This window comes from Phacochoerus africanus, chromosome 15, assembly GCF_016906955.1.
Source record: "Phacochoerus africanus isolate WHEZ1 chromosome 15, ROS_Pafr_v1, whole genome shotgun sequence".
Lineage (NCBI taxonomy): Eukaryota > Metazoa > Chordata > Mammalia > Artiodactyla > Suidae > Phacochoerus > Phacochoerus africanus.
This window is the reverse complement of record NC_062558.1, coordinates 24,245,023-24,261,238: the sequence shown is the minus strand read 5'-3', so window position 1 is coordinate 24,261,238 and position 16,216 is coordinate 24,245,023. Positions and strand designations below refer to the sequence as shown.

Here is a 16,216-nt window from a genome sequence, read left to right as displayed (position 1 = left end):
GCATCAGAGTTCTATGAGTATAAGTATCATGGTACTGTTATCAACGCTGAGCAGGGGAGTGGTTGGATTTCTTCATGAGGGATGTATGCTTGTTTATCATTTTAATTATAATTATGCATAATTTTTCTTTTGGCCTCACCTGCAGCATATGGAAGTTCCCAGGCCAGGGACTGAATCTGAGCCACAGCTGCACCCCACACCATAGTTGTGGCAAAGCTGGATCCTTTAACCCACTGTGCCAGGCTGGGGATCAAACCCGTGCCTCTGCAGTGACCTGAGCTGCTGAAGTCAGATTCTTAACCCACTGTGTCACAGTGGGAACACCAATAATACATATTTTTAACCATAACACTGTTCTTGAGTGATAATAAAACACTTATTTGATGTCTAAGGATTACTATATTAAATGGAAAAAGTTGAATGTGTGAAAATATTCATGATTATAAGTGTAAAAATCAAAATAGCTTCTCTTTTTCCCAACTTTATTGACCTGATTTATTTAAGAAATAGAACAAGTGAATATGTTGTGGTGAGAAAAAGCAGATAATAAACATATATGTAAAATAAAAATCACCTGAAATCCTCAGGCTGAGCAATTATGATTGTAAGCACTCATATATATACCTCTTAACAATCTAGTTTTCAGTTCTCTTATATGCATATTATATTCTGCAAATATGCTATATATCTAAATTTACCTGTTTTTTTCTTTAACTATGTCAAGAACATTTCTCAGGGGTATTAAGTATTCTTCAGCAATGCTGTATCAGTCAGTCTAGGCTAGGTTGTGCTGCAGTAACAAATAGGCCCTACATCTCAATGACTCAGCACAGTGAACATTTAATTCTCACTCATGCCAAGTCCACTGTGGGTCAGAGGAGCGTCATCTCCACCCAGTGACCTAAGGATCCTGGCTCTGCCCATTTTCTGATGCTGCTGTCTCAAAAATGTCCAGGTTTTCTGTCAGGGGTGGGGGAGGATGAGGAGGACTCTTAACTGCCTTGCCTAGAAGGGCCATAACCACACTATTATTTAAAGTACTCCTCCTGAACTCCTATAATGTTTAAAAAATATTTGCCAGTTTGAGGCCAAATTCCATCTCATTCTCTCATTATTAATGAGACTGCTCCATGGTTTGCATGTGATGAAATTTATTTGTACAGTTTCAAAGGGAATGAGATTGGACTTCACATTGGCAAAGGAAGAAAAAAATGGTCATGAATTTCAGATTGATATAATCTTACCTAGAAACAAATTCATTTTTGTTTGTTCATTTTTTTTTTTTTTCTTTTTTGGCCACCCCAAGGCATATGGAGGTCCTGGGCCAGGGATGTGATCTGAGCTGCAATTGTGACCTATGCCTCAGCTGTAGCAAGGCTGGGTCTTTTACCCACTGTGCTGGGCCAGGGATCTAACTTGCGTCCTGGGGCTGCAGAGATGCCACCAATCCCATTGCACCACAGTGAGCACTCCACAAATTCGTTTTGAAAAGGCACAGCCCTCCAGAGTTCATGACGTTGTATACATGGCTGCAGCCTGGGAAACACCCAGAGGATGGCCAGTGCAGGACCTGAGCAGATGTATTTTCTGCATCATTTTACATTAATTTTTTTCTGAAAGCTCTGCCACAAAATATGAATAATCATGAAACTATTCAGACTCAAGCAGGCTCTACTGTGCATTAAAGGGAAGGTATGAATCAGCCGCTACAACAGAAGTGCATGCCAGAAACACAGATTGTCATGTGCTTAGCTGTGCTTGGCTGATTGAAATCAGGCCAGAGGCCTGAAAGAAAATGCCTAAAATTGGCCTCAATATTCTATTTCCAGCTCATTAGACTCTCATGGAACCTGTGTTTCTGAGAGAATGCCGAGGACGCCTAGCAACAGACAGATGCTTTTTCAGAAAGGCGGGAAGGAGAACTGGAGTGTGATGGCAGAGATTTATAAACTGCACTCCTGGTGGGGGGGGGGGTTGAGACTCCCCCTCCCTGCTAGACGTGTGTCTGATGATATGGGACCATCAGCCTAGTCCTGGGATGGCTGCAGAGATATGGGGTGACCAGGAGGGATCCCTGCCTTCCTGGGGGCAGCACCCACCCGGGTCCTCTCTGCCGTGGGGACTCAGAACGAAAGGCCCTTGGAGGGGAGGGGACATGCCAGGCACATCAGGGAGGCCAGGGGTGCCCTGGAATGCTGGCACCTCTGTCCCTTCACGGAGACTAGGATTATACTGCTGGTGTCCTCATCCTGGAGAGTATTTGGGAACTTTTAGCCCCTTCCTTGTGAAACAGAAAGGGATGGAGTTGGGAGGGCAGGTCAGAGACTTGCCAAGGTCCCCATTGAGTTCAGAGTGGAAGGAACTAGGATCAGGTTGGTCTCCCCATGTCTGAGCATAGAAGCCTTGGAGCTGATGGCCTGGGAGACCAAAGTCAAACCTCGGCCGGAGTCCACATTCTGCAAACTCAGCTGGGCTGGGTGACCTCAGAGGTCACCCCAGTGCCTGTGAAATGAGGTAGTGGTGTGACTGCCTCTCCTCTCGGCTGGTTGTTGTGAGAACAGCGTGGCTGCTGGGCGTTGGTTCCTCCTCTGCAGGAGTGTTGGCAGTCTGATCTTGTGAGTTTGATGCTTCAGTGTGGGGCACTTGCGGATGGAGTTCCATCTTCACATCTCTGTGTCTCCGTTGCTTCCAGGATGGCACCATGGTGCTGGGCTTGATTGAAACGGTCGAAGCCGTCATGAGCCACATATCTTCCAACCTGCAGCCCAGAGAGGCCCATGTCACCATCGTGGGCTCCTCGTCCATGGCAGGTAGCCTGGCAGCCTGGGCGCGGGCAGTGACTGGCAGTGTGGTGGGAGGAGCCAGGGTGGGGGTGTGGCCAGTGCCGCCTCGGTGTTGAACTTTGCTGTGCTCCTGCACTTTGTCATGTGCTTACGGATGTGCACAAGCTTCGCACACCATCAGTGGACTTGAACTTGTGCATTGCCTGCTGGACAGTTACATTTTGGAGGAAGACAGAGTTAGGTCGGGGAGGCTGAGCTCACCTGTGATGTGGACACCAGACCATGTGAGCCTTTTATGTGTCCTTGGGGGCCAAATTCATCTCAGGTGACAACTGGCCTAGTTCAGAACAGGAGGCGAGAAGCAGCAGTATCTGTGGGGTGACAGGTGCACAAGCAGGTTTTCTTGCGTCAGCTGGAACCTTTTCCAAGCTAATGGTCATGCAGTCCCATACAAAGCAGGCATCGCGGCTCTTTTATTTTAAGAGTCTGTGTCTAGGGAGCGTGGTGCGTGAGTACTTTACCACCAGAGCCAAACTCTAGAAAGTAAGCTTAATTCACCCACTTGCATTAGTTTTTTTTTTTTTTTTTGGTTTGTTTTTTTGTTTTCATATGTGTTTTATTTATTTATTTTTTTCATTTTTGGCTGCCCGGTGGCATATGGAATTCCCAGGCCAGGGATCAGATCTGAGCCACAGTTGCAGCCAATACCGACAGATCCTTTAACCCACTGTGTGGGGCCTGGGATTGAATCTGTGTCCTGGTGCTGCAGAGAGGTGGCCCATCCCATTTGTGCCACAGAAGACACTCCCACTTGGGTTAGTTTTAAGGGGAGTTTGTTGGCTGAGTCATCTCCTTCTGTGGGGAGCTGGTGTTTGCTTCGAGTCAGGGATGACTATCTCAGGTTTTTGTTTCCCTGTGTCTCGGGGGTCCATGACATGGAGGCAGAGCCCCCCAGCACAGGGGTCTCCGCAGGCCTGGAGGTAGTCAGTGCCCAAGGCATCTGGAGCTGTCATCTTGCTCTGAGGGCAGAGAGGTCACCTCAGGCCTGGAGCGCCCGCAGGGCCTGGTGGGGCAGGTGGTGGGGGGGTGGATATCAGCCACAGGGTTGCAATTACTGCCCTGGACACTTATTTTGGGGGTCCTCTTTCCCTAAAGGTAATTATACTCTCCAGGAAGTTCATTCTATTAAAGGAAAAAAAAAAAAAAAAAAAGCGGGGGTTTTACAGTCTGAGGTCCTTCCCTGGAGTTGACAACTTCTTTTCATTGTCTTGTTGTAGACTTTTCTGTGGCCAGACTGCTTCCCAAGACCTTGAATTCCTCCCACTACCGCTTCCCGGCCCGGGGGCAGAACTACATCGAGATCCCCCACGCGGCTTTCCACAGCCAAGGTGAGCTGGGTGGGGGCGGCAGGGGGTGCGCCCCAGGGCCCTCAGTGAGGGCCTCCGCCCAGCTGAGCCGGGACCTGGGGGGAGGGAGGGGCTGCCCCTGCTCCCAGGCCAGGTTTCCGAGGTGGGAACACAGTGTCCTGGGAGGATCCTAAGATGTTAGGTTGACAGTGGGCGGGGCTGTGGGGGAGGGGCTGGGAACCTGCCTTCTAGACGGATTGCTAAGTGATTCCTAGCAAAGCCTGAAGGGAGGTGGCCACTTCCCTTCCCTGCTAGGGTGGCCCTCAGGCTGGGAACGGGGCTTCTCTGCCCAGGGCCCTGGGCTTTCCTCCTGGGCACATCGAGGTGAAGGATTATGATGAACCAGTGGCCGAGGTGACCCCCGTTACTTCCTCTGGCCCTGGAGGAGCTGCAGGGCTGGGTGGCTCTTGCCATTTGGGCTGCAGTGACTGTCCCCTCTGACCTCACACAGTGACTGTGTCTCTGCAGTTCTGTTCCTCTCCCAGGGGCCTCTGACTGTCACAGGGGTCATGAGTTCTCAGTCCTAACAATCTGGTTGGAGGTTACATGCTTCCTGGTTCTGTCTTAGAGTCTGGGGACCAAGCCAGGGGGTGTAGGACTGTGGCGTTCCCTCCCCAGCATGGAGTGCTCCCTCCCCAACCCTGGGGAGCCCACCTCTGCTCCCTGCACCCTCTCGTCTGCATGTGTGAAGGGTGCTTAGGGATGTCAACATGTCCTCTCAGGGGACTGTCCCCCCACGCTTGGGGGGAACCACAGAAATGTGGGTGGAGGGCAGAGACAATGCTGAGGTTAACCTTTTCTCATCTCTCACCACCTGGCTGCATGATCTGTTAGAAATCCTCCGTTTTTCAAAATCGGCAGGGCCACAGCTTCACCATCTCTGTACCCATGGAGACGTCTCACACTTGGGGGCAGGATGTGTCGATCATAAGCATTGATTCCTGGGCTCGCATCCTGGTTCAGCCACTTTTTTTTTTTTTTTTTAATGGCCTCACCTGAGGCATGTGGAAGCTTCCAGGCTAGGGGTCGAATCAGGGCTGCAGCTGCCGGCCTACACCACAGCCATAGCAACGCAGGATCCGAGCTGCGTCTGCCACCTACACCACAGCTCCCAGCCGTGCTGGATCCTTAACCCAAAAAGTGAGGCTAGGAATCGAATCCCCATCCTCATGGGCACTCTGTCAGGTTCTTACGGCAACTACCCGGTTCAGCCACTTACTGGGCCAGGGCCCCTGTTTCCCCATCTGTGAAACAGGACAGTCTTAGTACCCGTCTCAGTGTATGGTGTGAGAATCAAAAGGGCAACACTCTCACACTAGTGTGATGCGAGTTGTTAAATACATTCCTGAAATTTTAACATACTTAACAGATACCCCGATGAGCTCAGAGGTCCACTTGCGGCTTGCTCCTCCCAGCCTCCTGTTAAGCTAATGGAGGGAGGTGACAGAATAGAGGATTCTTGTCTCATATCATTGTGGTCATATCATAGTGAGGTGGGCCCCGGCTGAAGGCGTGACGGACATCTGTGTGGCTTGTAAATCCCGCATCTGCTGCCTCGCTCAAGTGCTAGCATTGCTCTAAATCCTCCAGATACTGACAGCCACTGCTGTCCACTGGCTCCATGGGACTCATGCTGTGCCTGGCGAGTCTGACTCCCCCAGGAGCTTCAGCATCTGTGTGTGTACAGCTGGCTCAGGGTGGAGCAGGGAGTGGTCGCCGCAGTTGCAGTTACAGTCAAAGGGTGGAGTGGAGGAGTTCCCTGGTGGCGAAGTGGGTTCAGGATACAACATTGTCACTGCAGTGGCTTGGGTCACTGCTGTGGCTTGGGTTCGATCCCTGGTCTGGGAATTTCTGCATGCCGCGGGTGTAACAAAGAAGAAGAAGAAGAAGAAAAAAAAAGAGTGGAGTGGACTGTCCTCATGGCCAGTTCTGTGCCTGAGTGTCCCTCCCCTTCTCCCCCAAGGGGCTGCCCGGTTCTTGGGTGTGAGGTCTGAACTGTGTGTTGCCAAGGATTGGGCTTGCTGTGTATATAGGTGTCGGGGGTGGTGTTTCTCCTGCTCGTCTCCTGGAGTGCTGACAGGTGCCTGCTGTCTGCTCTTTCCCCAGCCTGGACCACCATTGTGGGCCTTCTGTACCACTCCATGCACTATTACTTGAGCCACATCCAGCCGGCTGACACCAGGTGAGTCTCTGGGAGCCACACAGCATGGTGCAGGGAGGAGGTGTGCTTGTTTGCTGGGTGGCTGACTGCTGTGACACCCCCATGTCCCCACCATCACCAGTACACACAGTCCGGTGTCAGAGGACTTGTGATGCCCACACCTGGTACTTCACTGTTAGAGCAAAGGATGGAGATGCAGGGACCCCAATACTGGGGAGGCCGACAGTGCAGTGGTCAGGAGCACAGGCTGAGTGACCTTGGACAAGTCAGTTGACCTCTCGGTGCCTCAGTTTCCACTTCTGTAGAATGAAAAGCCAGCAATGTCTGCATTGGTCAAGAGTGTTGGATACATCAACTTAGGCCAGGAAAATTCAGGGAACTGAGGGTTCTTGGGACTAAGAAGGGCAGGACTCAGTCGGCTTCAGGCACAGCTTGATCTAAGGACCCAGAGGATGCCACTCTGACTTGGTCTTTCTGTCCCCTGCCTCTCTCTCCTCTGTGTTGGCTCATTTCCAGCAGGCCCCTCCCTAGAGGCTTGACTGACTTCATCAGTTTCAAACCCACATGGGTTTGGGTCCTGAGATCTCAGGAAGGAAAAGCCAATCTCTTTTTTGAATGAAAAGCCAGTTTCATTCGGAACCCAGGAGGGTTGTGATTGGCCCACTTGAGTCATGTGCCCATCCTGACTCCATGGTATGAGAAGATCCTCCTTTCTCATTGGCCAGGTCTACTCACATGACCCTCGCGGGTTTGGGGGTGGGTCAGCCCTACTCAGACCAGGAGGAATTAGGGGAGCGGGCCACCCTTCCCTTTCAGGGAGTCCCTAGGAGGGGGCAGGGAGATAGAGCCCAGAGCTGGAGCAGAAAAAGGGCCAACACTGTGTAAGCCCATGGACCTGTTTCTGCAGTTAGTGTTTGGAAGGTGAAGTGTTTCTGGGGCGGCAGACCGGCCCTAGATGAGGGCTCTGCAGAGAGCAGCAGGCAGGCTGTGTCCACCTCTGTTCCTGGGCATCTGGCCCAGTGCCTGGCTCAGAATGGGAGCTCTGAAAATGTGCGTGGAGAGAACCACACGTCTCAGAAAGAGCCACACAGACCTCCACCCCTGGCCCAGACGCCCTACTTCCCTCGCCCAGAGCTTGGGAAAACTGAGGGTCTAAGGAAGGGCGTTCCTGCAAGTTCACTATCTGCCCGTGGGAAGGAGTTCTGGATGCTGGCTCTGCAGCTGGGTGTTTAGAGTCCTTTATGATGGAAACAGGCAGCTATTTTTACTGCCTACGATACACGATACACGATCAATGATGAATACCTTCTAATGCTGCACATACCTGAGCCCTGATATCATGTGCTCTCAGAAGAGACTCCTCTCTCTCCGGATGGGTGGGACCAGCCCTGGGCGGAGGGTGGGGGAAGCACACAATTGTGCTTTAGCTGTAGACCTGGAGGAAAGCCACATCTGGCCTGATGGCCTTGGAGGGCCTGCTCTGTGTCAGGTCCCTTTATAATTAAAGAAAGCACATTCTCTGGGTGTGCTTCCAGAATTCTTCAGGAAAGTCACCAAGGAAGATGAAGCCTGCTTTCCTTGGACACATGCCTTCCCCATGATTTGGGGGAGATTTTTCCAAATCTGGATTATGAATGAAGAGTGGACCCATCCTTGGCCCCTGGTTGCTTACTGCTTTCACCACTGGTGGTTCTACTGAAACTGATTTCTTTCTGTCTTACTTTTTTTTTTTTTTTTGCCTTTTCTAGGGCTGCTCCTGCGGCATATGGAGGTTCCCAGACTAGGGGTCTAATCAGTGCTGTAGCCTCCGGCCTACACCACAGCCACAGCAACTCAGGATCCGAGCCACATCTGCGACCTGCACCACAGCTCATGGCAACGCTGGATCCTTAACCCACTGAGCAAGGCCAGGGATTGAACCTGCAACCTCATGGTTCCTAGTCGGATTCATTAACCACTGAGCCACGAGGGAACTCCTGAAACTGATTTCTCAATGAAATCCACGAAGTTGTATTTATGAGGATGGCTGAGCCCTTCCGTGGGCCGGGGTAAGGGCATGCACAGCATGGTGTCTGTACCATATCCACAGCTGCCCTCGCCCCCAGGAAAAGGGACAAAGTTAGGATCTCGAGGGTTAGAAGTGTCAGCAGGCACTTTGCGTCACTTTGACGGTTAGAGAACCAACACTCGAACTGGGTGTCAGCTAACTTTTTAAAAATTAAAAACATTTTTTTTTCTTATTAGGGCTGCACCCCTGGCACATGGGAGTTCCCAGGCTAGGGGTCAATTTCTAGCTGCATCTGCGACCTACACCATAGCTCATGGCAACGCTGGATCCTTAACCCACTGAGCAAGGCCAAGGATTGAACCCATATCTTCGTGGATGCTAGTTGGGCTCTTAACCCACTGAGCCACAACGGAAACTCGGGAACTCGGGAACTCTGTTTTTGTTGTTATTTTTTTTTTTCCTAAATTTTTATGGCCACACCTGTGACATATGGAAATTCCTGGGCCGAGGATTGAATCTGAGCCGCAGCTGTGACCTAGGCTGGGGATTGAACCTGCACCTTTGTGGCAACCTGAGCCGCTGTAGTTGGATTCTTAATCCACTGTGCCACAATGGGAACTCCTCAGCAGACTTTTTCATAAAGGGCCAGGTGGTAAGTATTTTTGCCTTGACGGGCCATCATGTCTCTGTCCCAACTACTGTGGGAAGGCAGCTCTGGTCGATACAGAAAAAAATGAAGGTGGCTGTGTGCTGTTAAAACTTTATTTAATAAGACCAGGCAGGGTCTTGGCCCATGGTGGACAGGCTGTGACATCAGTGTTGGCAGCAGTGGGATAGGGCTGAGTTTTCCCTGCTTTGGGTTGAAGGCTGAACTTGAAGCTTAGCCGACTGGGTACTGTTCCTTGCGTCCTAAGGGCTCCAGCCTTCACCTTCCCGCCACCGTCCTCACTGCCCAGGGGTCCCCAGGCAGGACTCCTGGAAGCCTCAGGACCCAGGGTGCCAGGATCAATGCTCACACCCTCTGCAGGTTGTGTGCTCTGAGACCCTTACAGGCAAAAAAACCCCCCAAAAAACCTTCATCCTCACAACCTTCTCCTCATGAGCGTTGACACCATTGACCTCTGAACTCTGTCAGTGGCAAATTTCAGTTTTTTTCCTGAAGTCAAACAGAATGTTGCACAGTGATGATGGCATATACTCCTGGTGTTGAGTCAATCAGTTCTGAAATCAACAGCTAATGCAAAGGTGACTTATTGTCAACATTAACCTCAAAAAACCCACCCCTCTAGCTAGCTCATCAAACGTGGTCTCCGTATTTGCTGTACTCACTCCTGTAGCACAAGGGGACACAGAGGTGACCATTACCAGCCGCGTTGTGGTTCACACAGGTTCAGGAGCCAGGCTCCTGGCTTTCTTCCCCCAGCCAGGTGCCCTCACCAGCTGATGAACTTGGCCCATGCCTGGCGGTCTCTCTGACTGTGTGCTCTTTTCTTTTTTTAATTGAATGATTATATTAATCAATTAATTTTATTTATTTATTTAGTCTTTTCAGGGCTGCACCTTCGTCATATGGAGGTTCCCAGGCTAGTGGTCAAATTGGAGCTACAGCTGCTGGCCTACGCCACAGCCACAGCATCTCGGGATCTGAGATGCATCAGCGACCCACACCACAGCTCATGGCAGCACTGGATCCTTAACCTGCTGAGCGAGGCCAGGGATCAAATATCGCCCCCTCTCACGCCCCCCCGCCCCATCCTCTTGGATACTAGTCTGGTTTGTTACTGCTGAGCCATGACAGGAACTCCAAATTTTATTGTATTTATACTTGTACAACCGTCATCAGCAACCTAATTTGGGCACATTTCCTTCAAGGGCTCTTTCCTCAGAGGGGTGATGACCACCCATCTCTGAGGGTCTCTGTGAGTACCGAGTTGGTGGTTTAATCAAAACCTGGTGTCCTTGAACATGATCCGTAAGTGCTCCCTTTATCATTTCCTAAGAGGGTTGCACGTTCTCCCATTACCTGCCTTTAAGATAATTATCAAGTTCCATGCACGATTAGCAGTAAATGAGTGTAGTCGCCTCGAGAGCGTTTTGGTGTCCCCCTTAGCGGACTTCCGAACATTTCAGTTTTGTGCGCGATCATCTTCACACTTTTATGGATTTTTTTTGCGATACCGAAAGGACACAGTGGAGTCGTCATGTCCTTTTAAATCTCCGTGGGGGGTGTGGAGTCAGCATGTGAATTTAGTGGAGTCAGGGCTGGACTGTCTCTCCATCACCACGCCGGTCCCTGTGCAGATGCCTCAGGGCCCAAGTGTCTGCCTGGGTCAATGCCTGATGATCCACAGGTCCTGGGCAGGGGGCTTTGCTGGTCTCTGTGTGGCTAGAACATAGGGGGACCTCCAAGTCTGCTCTCCCCTGGCCTTGAAGTAACAACGAGTGCTCAGTGCCTACCAATTCTCATGCTGCCCAGGCAAGCGGTTGTTTCCTTCAAACCAGCAGTCTGAGCTGGGTGGGTAGCAGAGTTGCTCGCTCCCACCCCTCCTCCTTAGAGAGACATGGGATCCAAGGGGGCGGTGCTCCAGGGCTCCAGGGGCAGAGGCAGGGCTGGAACTTGTGCCATAGGCTTTCAGCATCTCCTTGGCGGAAGCACATGTGCTTCAGAAGGATATGCCCCGGAGTTCCCCTTGTGGCTCAGCTGTTTAAGAACCCTACTAGTATCCATGAGGATGCAGGTTTCAATCCCTGGCCTTGACCAGTGGATTAAGGATCTGGCGTTGCCACAAGCTTCGGCGTAGGTCACAGATACAGTTTGGATCTGGCATTGCCATGGGCTGTGGTATAGGCCGGCAGCTGCAACTCTGATTCATCCCCTAGCCTAGGAACTTCCATATGTTGCAGGTGCGGCCAAAAAAAAAAAAAAAAAAAAGAAAGAAAAGATAGATGTTTAAAGTGTTTAGAGGTGGAGTGTCATGATGAACTTTCTAATGCTTCGGTAAAAGGAAGTGTGTGTGTGTGTGTGTGTGTCTGTGTGTGTGTGTGTGTAAAATCTATTCTATATCCACTCTGTTGTGAGAGTGCTGTTTTTTTCTTTTTTTGATTAAGGTACTGTTGAGTTACAATGTTGTGCTAATTTCTGTACAACAAAGTCACTTAGTTATACACATATATACATTCTTTTTTATATTCCTTTCCATTTTTTTCCTTTTTTTGGGGGGGGGTGGCAGCCCATGACACGTGGGGGTGTTTCCGGGCCAGGGATCGAACCCACAACATGGCAGTGACAACACCAGATCCTTAACCTGTGAGCCATCAGGGAAGTCCTCCATTATGGTTTATCCTAGAATATTGAATATAGTTTCCCAAGCTATATCATAGGATATAATGAACTTTCTAGTGTTTTAATGAAAAGAAGGTGTGTGTGTGTGTGTGTGTGTGTGTGTTTGTGTGTGAAGTGTGTGAATTGCCAGATAAAGCAAATGTGGCTGAATAGTAGGAGATTCTAGGAAATCCAAGCTTCTAGCAAGTTTTCTGGTGGTTTGACTCACACGAAGCAGCATTTGGGGAGGAGGGGTCCTGGCTTAGGCAAAAATTCTGGCTCCTGCTGGTGTCTCCTGAGAGACTCCGCTGAGGGACTTTTGACCCAGAGAGCTCACTTGCAGAGCCACCAAGATCGTGTCCGCGTCCAGGTAGGTCCCCTCCTTCGTTGTCCTCAGGCCTTGTGTCCACTGGAGAATTTTCCCGAGCCACTCCAAGACCCTTGCACCTGTTCACCATGTGCAGCATCTTTCACGAGGAGGTTGAAGTTTCCTTTGTTTGGCGTTTCCTGCACCTTGTTGCTACTTCCCTGAGGATCAGTGAGAACGAAGCTCTTCTGGGATGGAGGAAGGTAGATGCCTGAGGGAAGTGGGGCGTTTTAGTGGAGCGCGTTAGAAAAGTAGTTCGTTTTAATAGGGAATAGTTGCTTTAAATTTTTTTTCCCCCTTTTTTGGCCACCCTGAGGCATATAGAGTTCCAGGGCCAGGGACCAGATCCAAGCTGCCGTTGCAATCCACACCTAGGATGCAGGTGTGGCAAGGCCAGATCTTTTAACCCACTGTGCTGGGCCAGAGATCGAACCGGCATCCTGGTGCTGTAAAGATGTCACCAATCCTGTTGCACCACACCTGGAACTCCTAAATTTTTTTTTTTTTTTTTATCTTGTACGACTTGGTTTAACTGGAGCCCTAATGCTCTGACGGGTCTCTTCAAGAGGCCCCTTTTCTTATTCCACATGCGTGAACATTTCTTGCTGGAGGACCAGAGCTGGCCCCTCCATGTGCTGGGAAGTCTCAGTGTTTGGCTGGCTGATTTCAGAATTTTCAGACATGGCCCTGAGATCCTGGAATCTTACCTCCTCTCTGTGTTTAACCAAAGACGGACACGACCAGCAGAGGGTCATCTTTAACCCACGGCTCAGCTATGCTGAAATCTGTGAGGCTGAGTCAGCTCCCTAGATGGGTAGTTTGGGGGGAAGTTTAGTGGAGGGGCCCTTGGCAAGGCTATGGTCAGGGCATGCCCCCCGCTGTGAAGAACAGAGTGTAATGATGGGAAATGTTCTCAGAACGAGGGAACAGGGCCTGCAGCCACCACCCTGGGGTGATGGGCTCAGGAAAACGTGGTTCCCTGAGCACAGATGGAGGGGCATGGGGAGGCCACCCAGATGGGCACAGTGCCTTTGGGGGCCAGTGCGAGGTGACCCCACAGGGGCAGCACTGTCTGTGCTTCACTCTAGTCTCTGACCATCTCTGCTTTCCTATCAGTGCTCCCAATGGTTGATGGCGCCACAAACGAAGAGGGTGGGGCCTGCTTGAGGCAGCGCAGCACAGGGGGAGGGGGGTCGGGTGCAGCCTCTGCTCCCTGGTTGTCTTCCTTCCCGTCCCCTCCCAGGATGAGCTGGCTTTCCCATCCAGAAAAGGCCCCCGAGCCCCGGCCCAGTCATCTCAGAGTGACAGCCTCCCAAAGTGGTACTGTTTCCTTCCCAGATGACAGATAAAAAAAAAATTAAAAAAAAAAAATCAAACCTGGATCAGATTTATGAAAACAAAGCGAAACCCTTATTAAAATTTGAGGTAACAGAGAGATTAAATGAAGTCATAAAAACACCCTCTTTGTATGATGAAAAATGGCAAACATCTGGAAAAACAGAGAGCCGGTCATCGCTGGGTTACAGGAGTGACCACCCACCGCCCTTTGGGTGTCCTCCGAACACTCTGTCCCTCCCCCACTCCCCATCCTCCCTCCCCATCCCCACACCTCCCCCACCCTGCCCCACTAGTTATTTTGAGGCAGATCTCCTCCGCCATCGTGTAGTTTTTCATCTGTAAATATTTAGTCTCTATTTTTAAAAGATAAAGACTCTAAAGAATACAGAGTAAACTACATGCCATTATCACATCTGAAAAGTAAACGGGAATTTCTCAGTCCATCTGACTTCTCATTATCCTCCACTTGGGTGGGTGGTGATGTGGTGGCTCCTCCTGGATCCTGGACCCCAGACCCTGGCGGCCCTGGCTGGAGACTATTGGTGTAAGCCTGTCCCTATGGGGAAATAGCATTTTTCCAGAGAGAAAATGTGATTTCCTGAGCCTGGTATCAACTTCTGCCCTGAAAGGAGGTGTTTACCAGACTCCATCTGTCTGAAAGCACGTGTTCCTGGAGTGGAACCAGGAACCCACACTGGATTTGCACTGTGTCTGTTGGGAGACATATCTCCATATGTTTTGCATTTTTTTTTCCAAGTGTTTTTCTTAAGACTTTGCTTTAAGTTGTCACTGTCTGCCGATGAGAACATTCAGTTATTCCACATGTATTAATTGAATACCTACTGTGTGTCAGGCATGGTTCTAAGATGGGGGAGTGGGGAGAGCAGTGAACAGAACGGACAAGAATCTGGCTCTGGGGTTCCCTGGTGGTGCAGTGGGTTAAGGACCTATTATTGTCACAGCAGCAGCTCTGGTCACTGCTGTGGTGCCGCTTTGATACCTGGCCTGGGAACTTCCGCATGCAGCAGGCACTATCAAAAAAATAAATAAAAGGAGTTCCCACTGTGGCTCAGTGGGTTAAGAACCCAGCACATTATCTGTGAGCATGTAGTTTCAGTCCCTGGCCTCTCTCAGTGGGTTAAGGATCCGGCATTGCCCTGAGCCATGGTGTAGGTCCCAGACACAGCTCGGACCTGGCATAAGCCGGCAGCTGTAGCTCTGATTCAACCCCTCACCTAGGAACCTCCATGTGCTACACATGTGGCCCTAAAAAAAAAAGGAATCCAGCCCTGATTCTTATATCCCAGTGCAAGATGACAGCTGGCCAGATGAATTATTAGAAAACATAGCTGGAGTGGGAATGTGTGGGTGACAAATGATGCTGTATTTTAGGGTCTTATGCACATGGTTGTGATTTCATTGTTGACTAATACATTATAGTCCTAATTTTTTTTTATTATTTTTTATTTTTTTGTCTTTTTGCCTTTTCTAGGGCTGCTCCTGCGGCATATGAAGTTCCCAGGCTAGGGGTCTAATCAGAGCTGTAGCTGCTGGCCTAGGCCAGAGCCACAGCAATGCCAGATCCGAGCCTCGTCTGCAACCTACACCACAGCTCATGGCAACGCCAGATCCTTAACCCACAGAGCAAGGCCAGGGATCGAACCTGCAACCTCACGGTTCCTAGTTGGATTTGTTAACCACTGAGCCACGAAGGGAACTCCCTAATTTTTAAATGTTTCTGTGGCTTCACCAGTAATATATGTGGGAATTCCTGGGCCAGAGATTGAATGCAAGCTGTAGCCATGACCTACTCCACAGCTGTGGTAACACCAGGTCCTTTTTTTTTTTTTTTTTTCTTTTTTCCTAGGGACACACTTGGAACATATGGAGGTTTCCAGGCTAGGGGTCTACTCTGGGCTAGAGATCAAACCTTTGCCTCTACAGCAACCCGAGCCGCTCAAGTCAGAGTCTTAACCCAATGTGCAATACCAGGAACTCTTTATAGTTTTTCTAGAAAAATGATTCCTGGTTTATTTGGCAGAATTACATATGAGTTCATGGAGTTGTGGAGAGAGAAGCAGGGACTGTGAGATGGTGGACACCTCGCAGGGGAGGGTCAGGTTTCTGTGAATATCACGCTGAGCTCAGAACACCTTAGCTCCTGGGTCACAGGCAGAGAGACTGTCCGCTGGGACAGCGAGGTGGCCTCTGCCACTGGGGACCACATCTTTCTGTCTTTGGATCTGATTTGGTCACTGGTGACATCAAGCAAATCTTTTTTCCTTTCCTTTCTTTCTTTTTTTTTTTTTGCCTCATCTGTGGTGTGTGGAATTTCCTGGGCCAGGGATTGAACCCAAGCCACAGCAGTGACAATGCCAGATCCTAACTGCCAGGCCACCAGGGAACTCCAACATCAAGCCAATCTTAATTTTCTTTTCTTTTTTTTTTTTTTGGTCCCTAGGTTTTTTTTTTAACTCGATGATTTTTTATTGCATTTATAGTTATACAACGATCATCACACCACAATTTTATAGCATTTAAAATTTTCTATTGTAGTTACTGAACCCTGTGCCTTCTCAGTGGGATGAAAATTGGCTTTTGGGACAAAGGGTCTGAGATATTACAATGGGCAGTAAAGTTCCAGAAAGCATATTTATGTGCATAAATCAATTTTCTGTATCTTCACGGTACTAACGTTTCACAGGGTGGGTGGGGTATTGATGGGGTAATGGAGGGGTGTTAGGAGAAAAAGTGTCTAAAGAGATTCTATAGGAGGTAATAATGACAAAATGGTTGAGAAACACTGAGAGAGAGGGATAGTTCCTTTCTCT

At 49.8% G+C, this 16,216-nt stretch overlaps 1 protein-coding gene across 2 annotated transcripts in view; it reads left to right on the top strand.

Moving 5' to 3' along the window:
- The window catches only part of ADGRD1 (adhesion G protein-coupled receptor D1), a 182,926-nt gene that overhangs the window by 51,762 nt on the left and 114,948 nt on the right, over positions 1-16,216 (top strand). For both annotated transcript variants that reach the window (XM_047760612.1, XM_047760613.1), the window contains 3 exons: positions 2,693-2,810; positions 4,061-4,171; positions 6,296-6,371. In XM_047760612.1, the coding sequence (XP_047616568.1) occupies positions 2,693-2,810; positions 4,061-4,171; positions 6,296-6,371 (305 nt within the window). The remainder of the gene's footprint in view (positions 1-2,692; positions 2,811-4,060; positions 4,172-6,295; positions 6,372-16,216) is intronic.